The sequence below is a fragment of the Eublepharis macularius genome, chromosome 12 (assembly GCF_028583425.1).
Source record: "Eublepharis macularius isolate TG4126 chromosome 12, MPM_Emac_v1.0, whole genome shotgun sequence".
Classification (NCBI taxonomy): Eukaryota; Metazoa; Chordata; class Lepidosauria; order Squamata; family Eublepharidae; genus Eublepharis; species Eublepharis macularius.
The window spans coordinates 29,662,978-29,679,881 of NC_072801.1; the positions used below are offsets into that span (position 1 = coordinate 29,662,978).

Consider the following 16,904-nt stretch of genomic DNA (forward strand, 5'->3'; position numbering starts at 1 on the left):
CCTCGTGCCGGGATGATCTGACAGCCAGTCAGGCACGCTGCCGCCAGAGGATGGCAGACAGCCAAGGAAGGACCAGCTGGGCCTGTTCAGGGAGGAGGCAGAACCGAAACTGGTTTCCCCACTTGAGGGATGAGGGCTCTGGCCCTGATCCCGAATGACACAGCTGGGGCTGAGCCTCCTGCCTTTCAGTTGCTCATGCAGGGGCTACAAAAGAACACAAGAAGGTACACACTGGCCAAACAGATACTCTACAAAGACCTACAAAGAGCCAGCCCTTCCCTGTTGCTACACCCAAACTAGCCTTTCCTCATAATGCTACAATGCCCTTTTAGAGATACGTTGACCAGACTGGCATACGGTTTTTCAAATGTGAGCGCGCCATTGATCTGGACAAGGACACAACATACTGGCTGTCTGGATTTTAGTCCCTTTCCAAACAATCCTCTGCATAGAATTTGCCTCTTTCACTGCTGCTACATGCTTGCAACCTCATCCTAAGCCCCTGACTCCAGTGCTACTGGCTGGCATCCTACAGCTCGCTACACAGAGAGGAAACAAAAACCAGGAACAGTCCTTGTAAGCATAGTGACTGCACTGATACCAATCATGGAGCAGCGTGCCACTGATGCACTCAAGAGAGGCAGATGGGGACAGCTTACTGGCACATGCTGGTGTGTCCACACAGCACTGGGCGGGGGGGGGGGGGGCGGCGGGCTGCCACTCACATGCAGCATATGCCAAGGGAGGGAACAAAGCACCCTTTCTGGGGTGTGTCCAGCAAAGGCCCAAGCCATACTCTGTCCTACATATAGAACCCAGATGTGGAGAGGTACAGCCAGGACAAAGAAAGAGAAAGCAGGGCTATTGGCTCCTGTGCCCAGCAGCCTTGGCAGAGCTGCCCTGTACCAAGTCAGACCATTTCATCTGGTCCAACTGGCAGAGGCTTCCCAGGATCTTTTAGGAGATCTGTTTATGCTGAGCACTGTTCACTCTTTTCCTGGCTAAGTTAATTGAATGGAATTCAGATTTAGACAGGTGGTCCTCTCCATTAGAGCGGCTTGTGTTGGTAAGAGAGAGTGCAGCCTTCCCAGTTCTACAGACCTCTGGCTTGGGTAGTTAATTTCTCACCACTGTTCTTGCCTCCTCCCCCACCCCCCCACCCCCCAGGATAGGATCCTGGTAGCTCTGTTACAAGTGTTGATTTTTGTGCATTGAACGGGGGGGGGGGGCAAGTTGTCTAAGAAATAAATGTACAAAGCTCTGGATATTCAGCAGGTGATGCTTTCCATGGCATGCTAGCCAATGCTTCACCTGGAGTGGATGGTCTTGGGAATGGTTGGGAAGAGAGAGAAATGCCAAAGAGGATCAGAAGGGAGGGGCAAAGGTGTGTCTGTGAGGGGGGTGCATGCACATGTGTGTGCACACAGGGGCATCCACTATTAGGGCCAGCGAATGACTGCCATTGTTTCTCCAGATGTGGCCCCCTTTCTTGTTTCAGGGCCTTGATCCCACTCTGTGATCTCGACACTGGTCTTCTGGTGCTGATGGGGAAAGTGAGTGCCACTTGTCTGCATGTTTCCACCACCACCACCCCGCCCCTAAGCTTTTCACATCTGCTCACAAGCCTGGGAGGCCATTCCATGGGGGGAGCCTCCAGTGCAAGTGGCTCAGATTGCGTCTTGCCTTTCAGGGAGAGGATGTGCTTTTCTGCTATGAGGTGCAGCCCAGCCAGCCAGCGCTGACGGAAGGTGGGTCTTGGTCATCTGGCACCGAAGGATCCCCCGAGCTTTGCTTGCACCAGCACGTGGCTTCCTGGGCCCGGAGAGAGTTCTCCATTTGATGCAGCCCCTGGCATTGCACCTGCCCAGCCTGGGAATGCACACTTGAGAGAGGGACCCTCCGTGCAGACCAGACTCACCCACCCACCCAGCTGTGCAGGATCACCAGTCCCAGCTGAATGTGCTGCTAAGGGAGGGAGCAGGGGAGGGTCATTTGCCTGTACTGTGCATGACATCTCCATGCAAAGAGGGTCCCCTGCTGAGCTCTGGCTGCCTCCTTGCTGTTTGCTGGCATGCTTCATGCAGGCCTTAGGGGAGGATCATCTGGGAAAGAGAAAAACTCCAGTTGGATGCTTGGAGGGGCTGGCAGTTTGGGTGCTCTTATCCTGGACAGCCCATGCCCCTCTGCCCCCAGTGGAAACCCTTGTCCCATTCATTGTGCTCTTGTCTAGTCAACCAGTGTCGGACTGGGAGCAAGGCCCATGGGATCGCCCAGGTGCCCAAGCCAGCCCTGGATGTCCTGGCGTGTGAAGTGATGCGGGTCCTGCAGCTCACAGACAATGCCATTGTGCCCATCAGCTACACGGTGCCTCGGAAGGTAAAGAGGCAGGTGGGGTGGGTGGGAGCGGCTGCAACATGGCACAGCAATGTAGCTGTGGTGCCGCATATGGACAGAGCACGTGCTTTGCAGTCCACACAGGAGTTCCATGAAGACTTGTTCCCCAGTTGCCCTGGAATCATCCCTGCGGCGTCTGCTCGAGCCTGGTGGGCAGGAGACAACAGCCAGGTGAGAGCCTGAACAGAGACTGCCTGGTGCCATCGAGCACTTCAAAGCAAGGAAGGGTGGGCAGACAGATGGCACCCCCCCACGTGAATGTCACCCCCTCAGAGAGTGCAGTCATTCTTATGGGCACCCCCTGCCCCATCTCGGCCTTCTGACTCAGGCTGAGGACACCAGCTGAAGCCGGACATGTCCAGCAGCTGATTCCGAAGCCCAGTTGTGCAGCCATTCTGGCAGCTCCCACCAGCAAGGAGGCCAGGCTTGTTGCTGGCACTAGCCTACTTTGGAGACTCCACCTGTGCCCTCTGGTCCTTTCCTCTATTTGGATGCTCTTCCTCTTCCCCCAGGTTCAGAGGATCAGCCTCCACCCTGCCCACAAACCCAGCCAAGCCTTTACCTCCACCTGTATCCTGAGCTTCCGCCCAGAAGGTGAGGCCCCAGACACCACCCAGCTGGAGGAGCAAACCGAGGATCTGGAAATCAGTGTGAGTTCAGCTCCTCCCCTCCCCTGCCCGGCCGTGGCTGGCGTCTCTCCCTTGCTTCCTCGCCCTTTAGACTCTGCATCTAGCCAGAAGGCTGGCTTGCAGGCAAGTGCCTCCAGCCTTCAAGTAGGGATCTCCATGCTCCAGAAGGGGAGGGGCTGCTTGGGAGATGGGAGGCCAAGTGGGAAAGGCTCCCTGCTAGGGTCTTTGCCTCCAAGTGCAGGGGGGAGAGGCCCTGGTGCTCCCACTGGACACAACCTGGGAGGGGGTGGACCCAGCAGCAGAGCTGGGAAGTTCTTGGGTCCTCCCTGGAGGGAGAGTGTTGGGTGCTTGGCCAGTGTTCTTTGGAAATAAAACCCATGGCCTGAGTGCCCTCCCCTGACCTTCCTGCCGCAAATCTCTCCCCCTGCTGCATGTTTCCTGGGGCTTTAGCCCAGCATTAGGAGCCATGGCTGGCCAGGCCCATTCTCCCCTCTGCACACACACAACTGCAGCTGCTTCAACATGCAAGTGATATTTCTGTCCTCCTTCCAGGCGGGCAGCAGCTTGTCCTCTCCCACCAGCTCCCTGACGTCCCCCTCAAGTGCGGCGGCGTCCCTCTCTGCCACCAGTGGCTTTGCCTCGAGTCCCAGTCAGAGGTCGCTGCAGAGCATTTTGGGTAAGCAGGCCCCTCCCCTCTGATGCTTTTCTTCCACATGGAGTGAGGGGACAGGCCTTTCCTTGGAGGAGTGCAGGCACAAGGACACTGATGCAATTTTCTTGTGAGGCTCACTGTTCACTGCCTGCCCAGCAGGTGGGGTGTGAATTTGCTCCTTGGGAAGCCCTCCTCTCATCCTCTGTGCCTTTGGCTTCAGGCCCCAGCTCCAGCTTCCGCCACATCCAGGGCACCGTCTTGCACCGCAGCACCCACATCACCAACCTCAAGGGGCTGAACCTCACCACACCGGGCGAATGTGATGGCTTCTGTGCTAACCGACGACACGTTGCCGTCCCGTTGCTGTCCGCAGGAGGGCAGGTGGCCATCTTGGAGGTAAAGGCAGGCAGAGGTGGGCAGAGAGGCTTTGAAAGAGCAGAGTCTCCAGAAGCAGCCAGTCCCCTCTCTTACCCAGTAGCTGCCCCAATCCACACCCTCTGCAAGCAACAAAGCAGCTGGGTCAGTGTTGGCTCCTGGCTCTCAGGTCCAAAACACCAGGGGCTTCCTGCCCTCCATCCTTCCTGGAAGCTTGTTCTGTGTCTCAGAGGTCGGGGGCTTGGGTCATGAGGTGGGGGAGCATAGCTCCCCCAAGTTGAACAGTAGTACCTTTCTCCATTGCTAACTCCAAGATTCGTCCTCAGCTGTCCAAGCCAGGCCGCCTGCCTGATGCTTCCTTGCCCGCCATTGAGAACGGGGCCCCAGTCTCAGATCTGTCCTGGGACCCCTTTGATCTGGAGCGCTTGGCCATTGGTAGGTGACTCTTCCCTTGAACCTTTTAGCCCAGATGCAGAAACCAAAAGCTGTCACAGTTCAGTGGGATGGGGCAGGAGGTCCCGCTGGGTCTTCCTAGTGGGTCCTCAGGTGCTGTTAGGGCTCAGGTCCAGTTCCAGCATCTTTCTGGGTGCCTTTGCTGGATTAACACCACTTTGCTTTCTTGGTGCAGCTGGCGAAGATGCCAAGATCCGCCTATGGAGGGTCAAGCCAGAGGGATTGCAGAAGAGCTTGCTAGAGCCTGAGACTGTGCTGCGAGGTAAGTAGCTGCCCTGGGTGGGGGTCAAAAGGAGTTTCCCTCCACCCCGCTCTGCTCACCTGTGCGATCTGGGACCCAGACTGCTTGTCCTCCAAAAGCAGCAGAAGTAGAGAGTACTCCAGGGACCCTGCCCTAAGTGTGTCTTCCAGTGTTGACTGCATGTTTTCTTCCTCCGCTCCAAGGTCACACAGAGAAGATTTACTCCATCAAGTTCCACCCCCTTGCCACAGACATCTTGGCCTCTTCCTCCTATGACCTGAGTGTTCGGATCTGGGATGTGCACTCCGGAAGACAGGCACTACTTCTGAATGGACACAGAGACCAGGTAGGAAGGAAGCAGGTCAACCACTTGGTGGCTTCGGGGAGCTCCCTTGGGATTCAGAAGACCTTGGTGAAGATTCTCGGTTCTCCCCATTGATCCAAGGACCGAAAGTCTCCGCATCCTGCCAGGAGTGGGAGATGGGCCACCAGGCACCGAGGTGACCATATGGCCTACTAGCTCACCGGCATCCCTGTAGACATTCCTTCTGCTGGGCTGGGTGAGAGTGGCTGGAGGAAGCCCCCTCTAGGCCTGGGCCTTAGGCCAGAAGGCTTACCTCTTCTGAGGACTGGGTGGGTGCCTTGCAGATCTTCAGCCTGGCCTGGAGCCCAAATGGACGCTTCCTGGCCACAGCCTGCAAGGATGGCAAAGTGCGGGTCTATGAGCCCCGGCAAGCTTCACAGCCGCTGCAGGTGAGTGAGCCTTGATTGGCATGGAAGTCGTGCATCTCTGTGTGGAGATAAGGGTGCTTCAGAAAGAGACAGAGAGAAGTGGGGGAAGAGGCCACCTGCTCTGTCTCTTCTTTCTAGGTTTTCGAGCTGAAGTCTTGAAGAACTGAATGTCTGGACCTCAATGAGTGTGGATGGGAGAAGGGAGATCAAGGGGGCAAGGTGTGAGTGGGCAGGATGTGGCAGAGGCTGGTTGCTGTTCCTAGGTTGAGAGTCCTCTTCCAGCCAGGAAGAGGAAGTTGGAGGGTAGCGCTCTGGCAAGGCAGTATTTTTTTATGAGGCCTCCCCTTTTCCTTCTCCCGCAACAGGAAGGCCCAGGCCCTGAGGGAGGTCGGGGGGCCCGCATCATCTGGGTGTGCGGAGGAAAATACCTGCTTGTGTCAGGCTTTGATGGGTAAGGCTCTCCCTACTGCCCCAAATGCCCTACATTAGCAGGCCAGGCCTGGTTAGGCTCAGCTGCTCTTCCTCCTCCCTCCTCAGCCACAGCGAGCGCCAGCTGTCTCTGTACCAGGCGGAGCTCCTGGCAGATGGGCCTGTGGCTGTTGTCAGCCTTGATGTCTCTCCCTCCACCCTCATCCCCTTTTATGATGTGGATACGGGTTTGGTCTTCCTCACAGGCAAGGTGAGTCTGTGGCCCGCCTTCATAACCCAGGTTGCATGTCCCAGTCCCAGCATCCTCTGGTCCATACTGGCAGTTGGGAAGGGGTTTGGCACTCCTGTGTGCATCTTCTTAGGCCAACTGAAGCCAAGCAGGTTACTGGAGGGGTTTTCATAAGGAAGTGCCACCAAGAGGCTGGAGGCCAGCACTGGGTGTGGATCCCCGGCCTCCAGTCACCGCACTTCCCCACACCAGGGCCCCCTGCTTGGCCACTCGGGTTTGATTCAATGTGGAGCACTGCCAGGGATGATGAAGAAAGGTGTGCACCTTGCTTGAGGGCGAGTGAGAGCAGAGAGAGATCCTTCTCCAGGGACTGCTTTCTTCCCCAAGAGTCCCTGCTCTTGAGGTGTCTTGGTCTCTTGCTGATTACAGTTGGCACAAAAGTCTCCAGCCAGCTTTTGCCCAGTGGAGCCACAGCCTGGGCAGGGCTGCTCTTGTTTGCCTGCCCCCAGCCTCTCCTTTCTGCCATGTGTTTAGGGTGACACGCGAGTATTCATGTACGAAATCATCCCAGAGGCACCCTACTTTCTGGAATGCAACAGCTTCTTCTCCAATGAGCCCCACAAGGTGAGATGCCAGGTGGGGCTAGCGAAGCAGAGTAGCTGGGAAATCAGAAGGGCAGCCCGAAAGGAAGAGGAGTTGAGCTCCCCATCTCCCACCACAACCCAAAGCCCCTTTGGTAGTGGAGGCTTCTGCTGAGATGATCCATGCCTTCCACCTTTTCCACAATGGTTTTGTTTTTCCTCTAAAAATAAGAGAAGAGTGCTGAACAGGAAAGCAGCTGGGCATTGAGAGGACAATGTCCCCCAAAGGGGATATCTGTGAGTGTTAAGAGCTACATGGAACCTCCATGTTCCCTAAAAATACTAGTTGGTGGGGGACGAGCAACAGTGTCAAGCTTTGGTCTTTGTGGGTTGCTTCTGGCTGGAAACGGTGCCAAAGGAAAAGGTCTGATTCAGCAGGGAAGTGGTGATTAGGGAAGGGTATAAGCGCCTGTAACAGACCACAGTTGTATCCCTTAGGGTAGTGATGTCCTAAGTGACTCATTGCCTTCTGTGGAAAATGCTCCCACCAGCAAGGGGGCTTGATTTCCACCACCTCTCCCAGTAACTCGTCCCCTTAGAGCCTACCCTTTTCTATCCAGTTTCTGTAGTCTATAAACCATATTGATAGCTTGCCCCCTAGTGGCATGCTACTGGCAGAGCAGCTGTATGATCGGAGCAGTGCGGACAGACGTAGACAGATATGACATGTCTAGTTTTCTGCATGAGAGACAGAGCGTGAGCCATGTGCTTGCAGCCATGACTGCACAAGGTCCTGACTTCTGCACCTCTCCAGGGCTTCCAGTTCCTGCCCAAATCGGAGTGTGATGTGCATGAGGTCGAGATTGCCCGGGCCCTGCGTCTCAGGCAGAGCTCCCTTGAGCCAATAGCCTTCCGCGTACCCAGGATTAAGGTATGTGAGCGCATGTGTGCTGTGCAGAGCTGGGTGGGACCCCCTCTTGGGCCTGAGTATTGCTAGCTGTGACAGAGCACTTCTGAGAGGGGTTTTTTGGTAGAAATTTTATTTTAAAAGAAAAGATATAGCAAGAGAAAGTGCATAAAAATACAAAAACTACAACTGAGATTGAGACTTATAAACACTACATTTGAAATTAGTTTGAAACTTATACAAGCAATACATTTAGAATTAAACTAAACTAATAGAGAAATACATTGAGAATTTATCATAACTGAACTTAATTGTGTGATGGCTCTCCTTCCCTCTCCTTGGTTACCTATACTTATATAAACTATAATATCAACTTTTTTGGTTAGTCATTTCCCTGTATTTTATCTTCTTATCTTTATACTGTTACCTTAATTAATGTTAATTTTGCTTAAGTAGTCAAAGAAATCCTTCCATTTCCCCCAAAATTCAGCTATTGGTCGATTATGTACTTAAGTAGTTAGTTTTGCCATTGATGCATATTCATAAATCTTATCTAGCCACTCTGACACATGAGGGCATATATCTCTTTTCCATTTTGCTGCAAATAGCACTGTTGCTGCTGTCACCATGTAACGGAAAAGGTTTCCTTATTCTTTTCTAAAATCAATTGGTAAAATGTTTAACAGCATGTTTTTTGGATTTAGCTCAAATCAGAATGTGAAAATCTTCTGCATCTCTTCATGTATCTTTATCCAATCACGCTTCTGAGTATTTGGAACTATTTTTGAGAGTGGAGCTTCTCTCCTCCCCTGCCCCGCCATACATGCCCAGCAAACTTTCCAACATGACCTCTTGTTAGGACAGTCATGGTCAATTGAGAAGGAACCCCTCAGAATGTCTTTATTGCCCCAACTTGGGCACTGGAGTGACTTGCTATTTCGTTGCCCACTTTGGAGAGGTCCTTTCAGAGCTATTCACGGTCCACTTGGATTTTCACCATCTTGAATAATCTGGAGGTCTCTGCCAACTTGGCCACATCACTGCTGACCCCTGCTGATCAGAGGTCAGCAGTGTTTATGACCAGATTATAAATGATCAGCAGGTAATGGCATTCTCAACATCCACTACCCCTCTGCATACCCCACCCTATTCAATCACACCTACCATTGGCATTCACCAGCTATTATCTTTCAGCTTCTGCCATTGCTCCACTCTCCAAGATATAAGGACAGATGGACTCACGTTCTAGCTGTAGCTGAAGAAGTGAGCTGTGGCTCACGAAAGCTCATACCCTGCCACAAAGTTTGTTAGTCTTAGTGGACTCTTGCTCTTGCTAGTGGACTCTTGCTCTTTTCTACTGCTACAACAGACTAACATGGGTTAGTCTGATCTATGTTACCTGGTTACTTGTCCTTAAGAATACCATTAATCTTATCCCAGAGCCTAACCAGAAAGGACACTTTCCATGTGTATACTCACAGGTACCCATCGGAATAAACCTGCATATAACCTTTCAGAGGTTAAGATTTGTGATTCATCTAACATCTGAGAAAATTACATTTCATTACCTTGCAGGGCATTCTTTCCATCCTAAACAGCTGCTCCTTTGGAAAGATGCCCCTCCATCACCATGTTCAGCTCACTTATCTCGATGAGCCAGTGGGGCTTCTGCTGAATCCTGCCCCCCATGTCACTGGCAGAGGCTCAGCAGTTGCCCAAAGAAGGAAGGGTTTATGTCCTGTGGCCCAGTCACGGCTGGGAAAATGAGGGTCTTTGCAGGGCTCCAGCCCCTGCTAGTTTGCACTGCAAACAGAAAGACACAAACCTAACGTAAGTGTATGCAAGAGCAATGTCATGTTTGGTTCGGCTGGGAGTTTTCTCAGGAACCTCTTGAGAGATGTTTGCGTTAGCCCAGACCTCAGGCTGTCTGCACACTAACAGTAGCAGAGGAGTTCCAGATCTGGATCCAGCAGCCACGCACTGCTTCCAACCTCAAGCACATCAGTGGCTCTAGGACTGGCACTGATCTCTGTGCAGATTTGTGGCATCTCCATTGGCTCGCAGTACATAAGGTCAAACCTTTAGGAGAACTCATTTGCAGCTATGGAGTTGGATGTCATCAATATGCAGATGACACCCAACTCTATATCTCACTACCAGGTACCCATAGGATGCAGTAGAAATCTTAGATAGCTGCCTGACAGCTGTGGTGAAATGGCTGAAAAACAACACATTGAAATTGAACCCAGAAAAGACCGAAGTGATGCTTGTTGGGAAAGCAAAGATCTTGAAGAACATTGTACCCTCCACTTTTGATGGAGTTCGTCTGACCCTTGCAGACTCAGTTAAGAGCCTAGGGGTTATACTGGATCCAGCGTTATTACTAGAAAAACAAGTTAAGGCCATGGCTAAAAATGCCTACTACAACCTCACTCTGGCCTGGAAGATGGCTTCTTGACACGGCTGACTTGGCAACTTGGATCCATGCTATGGTAACATCAAGGCTTGACTCTTGTAATGCTCTATACATTGGTCTCCCATCTAAGTTAACTAGGAGGCTCCAATTAGTGCAAAATGCTGCAGCTCGACTGTTATCAGGAGCGAGCAGGAGCACGAACATCACTCCCATCCTACAGTCACTCCATTGGCTACCCATCAGTTACCGTGCTCAGTTCAAGGTATTAGTTATTACATACAAAGTTCTTCACGGCTTTGGTCCAGCATACCTACGGGACCACCTTGCTCCCTATGTTCCTCCATGGCAGCTTCGCTCATCTGAACGGTCTCCTGCAGGTGTCAGGCTGCACACAGGTGAAGTCAGCAGCAGCCCGTACGTGGGCTTTCTTTGTGGAATGACCTGCCTGAGGAAGTCAAAAGAGCCCCCACTCTCCTGGCTTTTTGTAAACGATGCAAAACCGAACTATTAAAAAAGGCTTTTTACTCAAATGGGAGGGCTGTATTGTAGGGAAGGGGTCTCAGATATTTTGCTAATGAATTAGGGACCATAGACTTGATCACTATATTGCCTTACATATTATCTGCTGCTTTAAATATGTACTCCTATGTACCACCAGTGCTCCATGTTGTCTGATGTTAGTCCTAGAATTGATTATGTTCTGCTTCAGTATTTTTTCTACTCTGTATTGGATTCTTGCTAATACTATGTCTTTTAAGCTTGTATCTATTTATCCTGTGGTATTGTTTATGAAATGTACTTGATACTGATTGTACTAATCTTGTACTGTTTAATCCACCTTGAGTCTCAGTGAGAAAGGAGGACTATAAATGACATAAATAAAATAAGGCCATGCAGGTCAGTTGTGCATGAAGACACACAATGGACAAATGACTCACAACTTTGTAAGAGACATACAACAGCCCTTCCCCACTTGCTCTTCTCCCTTCAGAAAGAATTCTTCCAGGATGACCTTTACCCAGCCACAGAGGTATGGTGGGAACCTGCCTTATCTGCCACTGCCTGGCTGGGGGGCTCCGATGGGCAACACCGCAAGATCAGCCTTCAACCCAAAGCTATGATCCCGGGTAAGCAGCAGCAGTGGCCAGTAGGGGGTGCTCTCTTGGGGTCATTGAGGAGGTCAGGACTCAGAAAGGTCCCACCCTGCCCTGTGGTTGGGGGCAATCATGGCATGCCTTGGCATAGCATTTTCCATGCACATGTTTCTTCTGGCAGACTTCCCTTGATACTGACAAGGCAGGCTAAAAAGGGCTGGTCCTTGGATTGTTGGCTGATGGAGAATTACTCTGTGGTGTTCTGGACTCAGGAAGTCTGAGTTCAGTCCCTGAAATCTCCAGGGGGGAAAGAGGGAACCTAAGAGAACTGGCAGGGTGGGCCTAGGTGGCCTGGTTTCCTATCTGTGTCTTTTGCAGTGAGCAAAGCCCCAAAGGACATTCCCAGCAGAAAATACATCCCATCCTCTGTCTACCTGGAAGAAAAGTCTGATGAGCAGAAGAAAGAGGAGGTGAGGGCTTTTCCCTGGCTGGGTCTAGCTGGCCCTTTCTGGCAAGCCCCCCCCCCTCCCAGGGCCACCTACAGAGTGCTTGGGAAGCACCTGTCATAATTCAACCAAACCATGTTGGGGGATCCCCTATGATGGATGGCTTGCTTCTATTCCAGTTGCTCAATGCTATGGTGGCCAAGCTGGGCAACCGAGAGGACCCCCTCCCACAAGACTCCTTTGAAGGCGTGGATGAAGAGGAGTGGGTAGGTCCTTCTAACACAACTACTGGTGAACATGGGGACAGTCCTTGGCAGCCATGGCCTTTTGGAGGCAGGTGCTTTTGCTGCCAAGTCTTTGCAGGCCTGAGAGCGGGGTGGGGTGGTGGCACAGAAGTCTGTTTTTAGCCCACTTCCAAGGAGTCCAAGGATCTTGCCCCCGTTTATTTTGGCACCACCTCTCTATTACTCAACAGGACTAACCAGGCAAGCTGCAATGGAAACCACAAACTGCCTTTCCGCCTGGAAAACCCCCTACTCCCATCCCCCACACTGGCCTTGCAGCTGGAGACTGACCCAGCTGCCGCTGATGAACTGGACCTCGTCTCTGCTCAGTCGCTCTTTCAGCAGGAAAGCTAGAGGCCTGGCTTCCCCACCACCGTCCCTAGGGACTACGTGCTGCCTTCAGTGATGCCAAGTTCCTGCCCCTCCAGGCTCTGCTTTGCTGCCATGCTGGGCAGGGATCCAGCCTGCTCACCACCAGGACAGCTGCTTGGGTACCTTGCTTCTGTCTTGGGTCACAGGTTTACATGTAGGGCTAGCCTTAGCGAGGCTGCAGCTGGCCTGCCCCTCCCCCCAGCACTATGCTGAGGAACTGTGGGGCTGTGTGTGGTCACTTCTCTTGTACCAACCCAGAGTGGGTCTGTTGGAAGGCTGAGCACATGGCTGGAAGGCTGGGCTTCTTGGGCCTGATGCCCCCTGCTCGCTCCCTCTCTGTTTGCTACCATGCTCTGGCTGCATGTGCCCCTGGGCCTGTCTCCTTATGCCTGCAGGGCTGCCTCCCCCAACCATGCCTTGGGCCCTGGGAAGCCTGCTGCCCTGCTTTGCTCATTCAGCAGCAGAAGCAGCTCCTTTCTGGTCCACAGGGCTCTCACGGGGCAGCCAGCCTGGGAAAGGGCTCGTGTCTTGCTGCCTCCTTTTTGGCTGTTTCAGCATAACTCTGTATCTGGCAACAACATGAACAAACTGCTCCCAGGCTCTCTCAGCTCTCTTGTGTCTCTTTTGTTTCAAGCACAATCTTTGGTCAAGGGAAGCTTCCTCTGGCTTGACCAGCAGCACAGAAAGCCCCTCTCGTGACCCCTGCCTCACAAAGCCCACCCTGCCACCCTCCTCCAGGACCCCAGAGGTGCCTTGCCCACCATGCCCACATTGCCCCCTTCCATGCCTTGAGGAGCCCCCCCAGAGCACACTGCCTGGGGCCGGCTTGCCAGCTTCCGCCCTGCCTCTGTCCATTGCTGCAAAACTTTCCCCATCACTGCTGCTCCACGCCAGGAAAAGCTTCACATGCTTAATTGCAGTTTGCCAAGGGCTTCATAAGATGCTCCTCCATCATGGAACAGGGCCCCCAGGATCTGTCCACTGAGGGAGCTTTGGAGCACCACCGGCTTGTCCACTGGTAGCGCTGCCCAGGGTGGGAAAGCACATCATCCTGCTTACAAGCTCCAAAGCCGCCCTGGGGTGCAACCTGGCCCTCTGGAGAGCAGAGCCAAGGCACTCTCTGGAAGGTGATGTGGCCCTAGTTCGGTGCGGTGGGGGGAGGGATGAACTCTGCCCAGGCAGTGGGGGCTGACAACACACATGAGCCATGTACATAGAAGGCAGGCAAGAGTCACCAGCACCACTACCCCCTTGGCTCCTGCAGCCAGATAGAGCCAGCTGGGCCGGGAGGGGTCTGGCTTTGCAGGTGCCGTTGTGGTGTGTCCGCAATCTGGTCCACTTGGGGGGGGGGGCTCTTTATGGGGAGCAACGGCCCCATTAGCGGCACTGACGTGAGTTAATAGGATTAGTGTCACGCTTGCCCAGAGCAGCCATCCGTCGGAGCAGACCAGCCCCATCGGACTGGGGGTGCCGTCTCCACCCCGCTCTGCCTGTTGTCCAGGGACAAACCCCGTTCGGTTGTACTGGGAGGTGGTCTTGCTCCACCGTGAGAGGCTACCTTTCCCACCGCCGGGAACCTTCCGATCTCTACCGAAGACTGGCTCGCCCACTCCGCGACGGTTTCGAGCGAGGCTGCGGAGAGGTCGGCGCCGCCACGGAAGGAAGGGGGCGCGGCGGCTGCCCAAAGCGGCTCCGCAGACGGCGACCCGGCCCTGTGTGGGAGCGCCGCCGCCACAGAACTGCTTCCCGGCAGCCAGGGGGTGCTACTCGGCTTCGCGTCGCTCCCGGGCTACTTCCGGCCCCTCCGCTCTGCGCCGCCTCCATGGTGTCCTCCGTACCCGGCTGCTACGCGTGCCTCCTCGGGCCCCATCACTCGCTGGCTGGCTGAAGATATGGTGAGAGTCCGGGCGGGGGGCAGGGAAGCAACTGGACCCTCCCCAGGGAGGGGGACCCAGGCGTCCGGGATTTCCGGCCGTATTAGCCACATTGCCAGAAGCTCAGAGCCAGGCTCGAACCCAGGCGTCCAGGATCTTCCCCTGTCTTGGCCCTGCCCCAAGAAAAGGACGCAGACGTCCGGGCTATATCCTCTCTAGGAAAAGGGACCCAGGCGTCCGGGCAATATCTTCCGCAGGAAAAGGGACCCAGGCGTCCGGGCAATATGTTCCGCAGGAAAAGGGACCCAGGCGTCCAGGATCTCCCCCTGTCTTGCCCCTGCCTCAAGAAAACGGACCCAGGCGTCCGGGTTAGAGCCTCCCCAAGAAAAGGGACCCAGGCGTCCGGGCAATATCCACCCCAGGAAAAGGGAGCCAGGCGTCCAGGATCTCCCCGTGTCTTACCCCTGACCTAAGAAAATGGGCCCAGGTAGCTGGGGTATATCCTCCCTAGGAAAAGGGACCCAGGCGTCAGGGCAATATCTTCCCCGAGGAAAAGGGACCAAGGCTTCCAGTATGTCCCCCTATCTTGCGCCTCCCCCAGGAAAAGGGACCCAGGCATCTGGTCTATATCCTCTCCTGGAAAGGGGACCCAGGCTCCTAGGATCTGCTGTGGCCCCCTCGCGTCTTGAGTACCCTACAGCTCCTCTGCTCAAGGGTTTTGTCCCAGCCAGTGGATGCCCTTGAGGCAGTGTAGGATGAGTTAAACCTCACGCTCCCTTCCGCCCCATCCTCCCACCCTGGCAGGAAGCTCCCCCTCTCCACAAAAGGAGCTGTGGTCTGGGGTAGGGAGCAGAGCCAATGCCAGCCACGCTGGGCCTTCTTGGGTCTCTGAAGGCAGCCGGGGGTCTGCTGGCGAGGAGGGGGGCTAGCACAGCTGTGGCAAGGAGGGACACCTCTGTTTTCTCCTTATGGACTGGCCATGTATTGAGTGCAGCTCTTCACTTGCAGGCCAAGTACTTGGCACAGATTATCCTGGTGGGTGTCCAGGTGGTGGGCAGGGCCTTTGCCCGGGCTCTACGGCAGGAGTTTGCAGGTAAGAACCAGGGGTGTCTCTTGCCATGCCTAGGATAATTGGCAGGGATTTTGCCCTCTGCTGCATTGCAGCCACAAGGGGCAGTGGCTTAGATGGATTCCTTGGGGACAACGCCTGGATCTGGGCTCCAGAGATCTATGTTGGCTTGCATAGGGTGGCAAGGGCACCTTTGCCTGGTCCTGTAGTCTGTTCGGTCTGGGATGAGTAACTCCACACAGCTCCCACAACCATTCTGAAGCTCCCTGCAGCCCAGGCCCGTTTAACCCACACCTTTTCACCATGCAGCCAGCCAAGCTGCAGCAGGTGCCCGACAGCACTCAGGACCTCAGACTGCAGCAGCCTCCAGCATCTCTGGGATCAGCCTCCAGGAGGCCCAGCAGATCCTCAACATCTCCAAACTCAACCCAGAAGAAATTCAGAAGGTAAAGCTTGTGTGTGTGTGTTGGGGGGGGGCTGGTAGCAGCTGTTCCCATAATGAAGCTGCTGCTCCCTTATCCTCCTGCTGCTGAGGAGAGCACACAAGTGCAGGGCAATGGGGGCAGGGGACACTATGTGCAAATAATGCAGATCTCATTGTGTGATTAATCCAGAGCTTGAGAGGTTCACTCAAGCTTCTGTCTCTGGCTTTTCCCTGCAGAACTATGAGCATTTATTTAAGGTGAATGACAAATCCGTGGGGGGCTCCTTCTACTTGCAGTCAAAGGTGAGTGGAGGGGCGTTGCACTACCTTGGACCAAAAGGGGCAGGAGCGGTGGCTCTGGGGGCTCTTAGGCCAGGTGCAATCTTTGGAGGCCAGCAGACCCTCAGATGGAAGTTATCCAGTGCAGTGTAGTGGTTAGTGTTGGACTAGGATCAAGTCAACCTTGAGATGGCTACCTAAACCCAGCTTACACCAAGATCAATTCTGAAGCATCAAAACGAAATAAAGTGGAGCTGTTGAATCTTGTCTGAGAAATCACTGCTTCATGTATTCCGTATAGGCAAAGTCTTGGCAGAGCCGGGACCCTATTTCACTGGGGTGCCCCCATCCACAAGTTTCTTCTCTAGTCTGGGGCGGGGGTCTGAGTTGGCTGCTCCTCACAGGCACACAGTGCCGTATGCTAGCTGAGCCTCTGGCATCGCTGCCACATGCCAAATCTCTGCTCTGACCTACAGGTGGTGAGAGCCAAGGAGCGACTCGATGATGAACTGCGGATCCAGTCCCAGCGGGAAGACTCAGAGCACAAGCCAGACACGTAGCACTCCCCTCCACCATTTAAGTTATAACCATCCAATAAATTTATCCTTCTGTCATAGCTCACTCCTGTGGGTATAGCATTCAGGGGGTGAACGGGGGGGGTGGAATTCAGTATGCACCCAAGGGGTGGGTGGGTAGGGTATGGACCTCCCTGCTGCAACTTGATGCCACACACACACACCAGCAACCGTAACCAAATCTGCAGCCAGGACTTGCTGCCTCCTCTGGCTCTAAAGTGGGCCCCAGATATAGGAAATTGGATTGTGGAACTCAGGACCCCAAGAGATCAACTTCCCTGGTGTTTTTTTAAACAGTAAAAAGCCAGTTTCCCTGTCTTAAGGAAGCCTGCGGGACTGTTTGCTGCAATCTCAGCAGCCAGACAGCGTGGCTTTATCCCCACCCCACACCCAGAAGCAGGACAGAAAGCAGCCTTTTCTCCTCCCATTACAGGGAACAGCAGAGCCTT

General features: G+C 54.0%; 1 protein-coding gene across 3 annotated transcripts in view; it reads left to right on the plus strand.

Annotated features, from left to right (window-relative positions):
* The window catches only part of LOC129338853 (mitochondrial import inner membrane translocase subunit TIM16-like), a 74,150-nt gene extending 57,649 nt beyond the window's left edge, over positions 1–16,501 (plus strand). Inside the window, exons 10-31 of one of the 3 annotated variants that reach the window (XM_054993368.1) lie at positions 1,499–1,553; positions 1,691–1,748; positions 2,231–2,376; positions 2,470–2,565; positions 2,907–3,044; positions 3,576–3,699; positions 3,896–4,071; positions 4,377–4,485; positions 4,679–4,765; positions 4,948–5,090; positions 5,393–5,497; positions 5,842–5,927; positions 6,014–6,155; positions 6,669–6,758; positions 7,530–7,646; positions 11,030–11,165; positions 11,511–11,602; positions 11,758–11,844; positions 15,117–15,201; positions 15,487–15,623; positions 15,839–15,904; positions 16,357–16,501. In XM_054993368.1, the coding sequence (XP_054849343.1) occupies positions 1,499–1,553; positions 1,691–1,748; positions 2,231–2,376; positions 2,470–2,565; positions 2,907–3,044; positions 3,576–3,699; positions 3,896–4,071; positions 4,377–4,485; positions 4,679–4,765; positions 4,948–5,090; positions 5,393–5,497; positions 5,842–5,927; positions 6,014–6,155; positions 6,669–6,758; positions 7,530–7,646; positions 11,030–11,165; positions 11,511–11,602; positions 11,758–11,844; positions 15,117–15,201; positions 15,487–15,623; positions 15,839–15,904; positions 16,357–16,440 (2,359 nt within the window). In that variant the 3' untranslated portion in view covers positions 16,441–16,501. Of the gene's footprint in view, positions 1–1,498; positions 1,554–1,690; positions 1,749–2,230; positions 2,377–2,469; positions 2,566–2,906; positions 3,045–3,575; positions 3,700–3,895; positions 4,072–4,376; positions 4,486–4,678; positions 4,766–4,947; positions 5,091–5,392; positions 5,498–5,841; positions 5,928–6,013; positions 6,156–6,668; positions 6,759–7,529; positions 7,647–11,029; positions 11,166–11,510; positions 11,603–11,757; positions 11,845–12,053; positions 14,130–15,116; positions 15,202–15,486; positions 15,624–15,838; positions 15,905–16,356 lie in introns of those variants that run through there. The other 2 variants (XR_008597972.1, XM_054993367.1) reach the window with 2 other exon arrangements.
* The last annotated feature ends 403 nt before the right edge of the window (positions 16,502–16,904 follow it).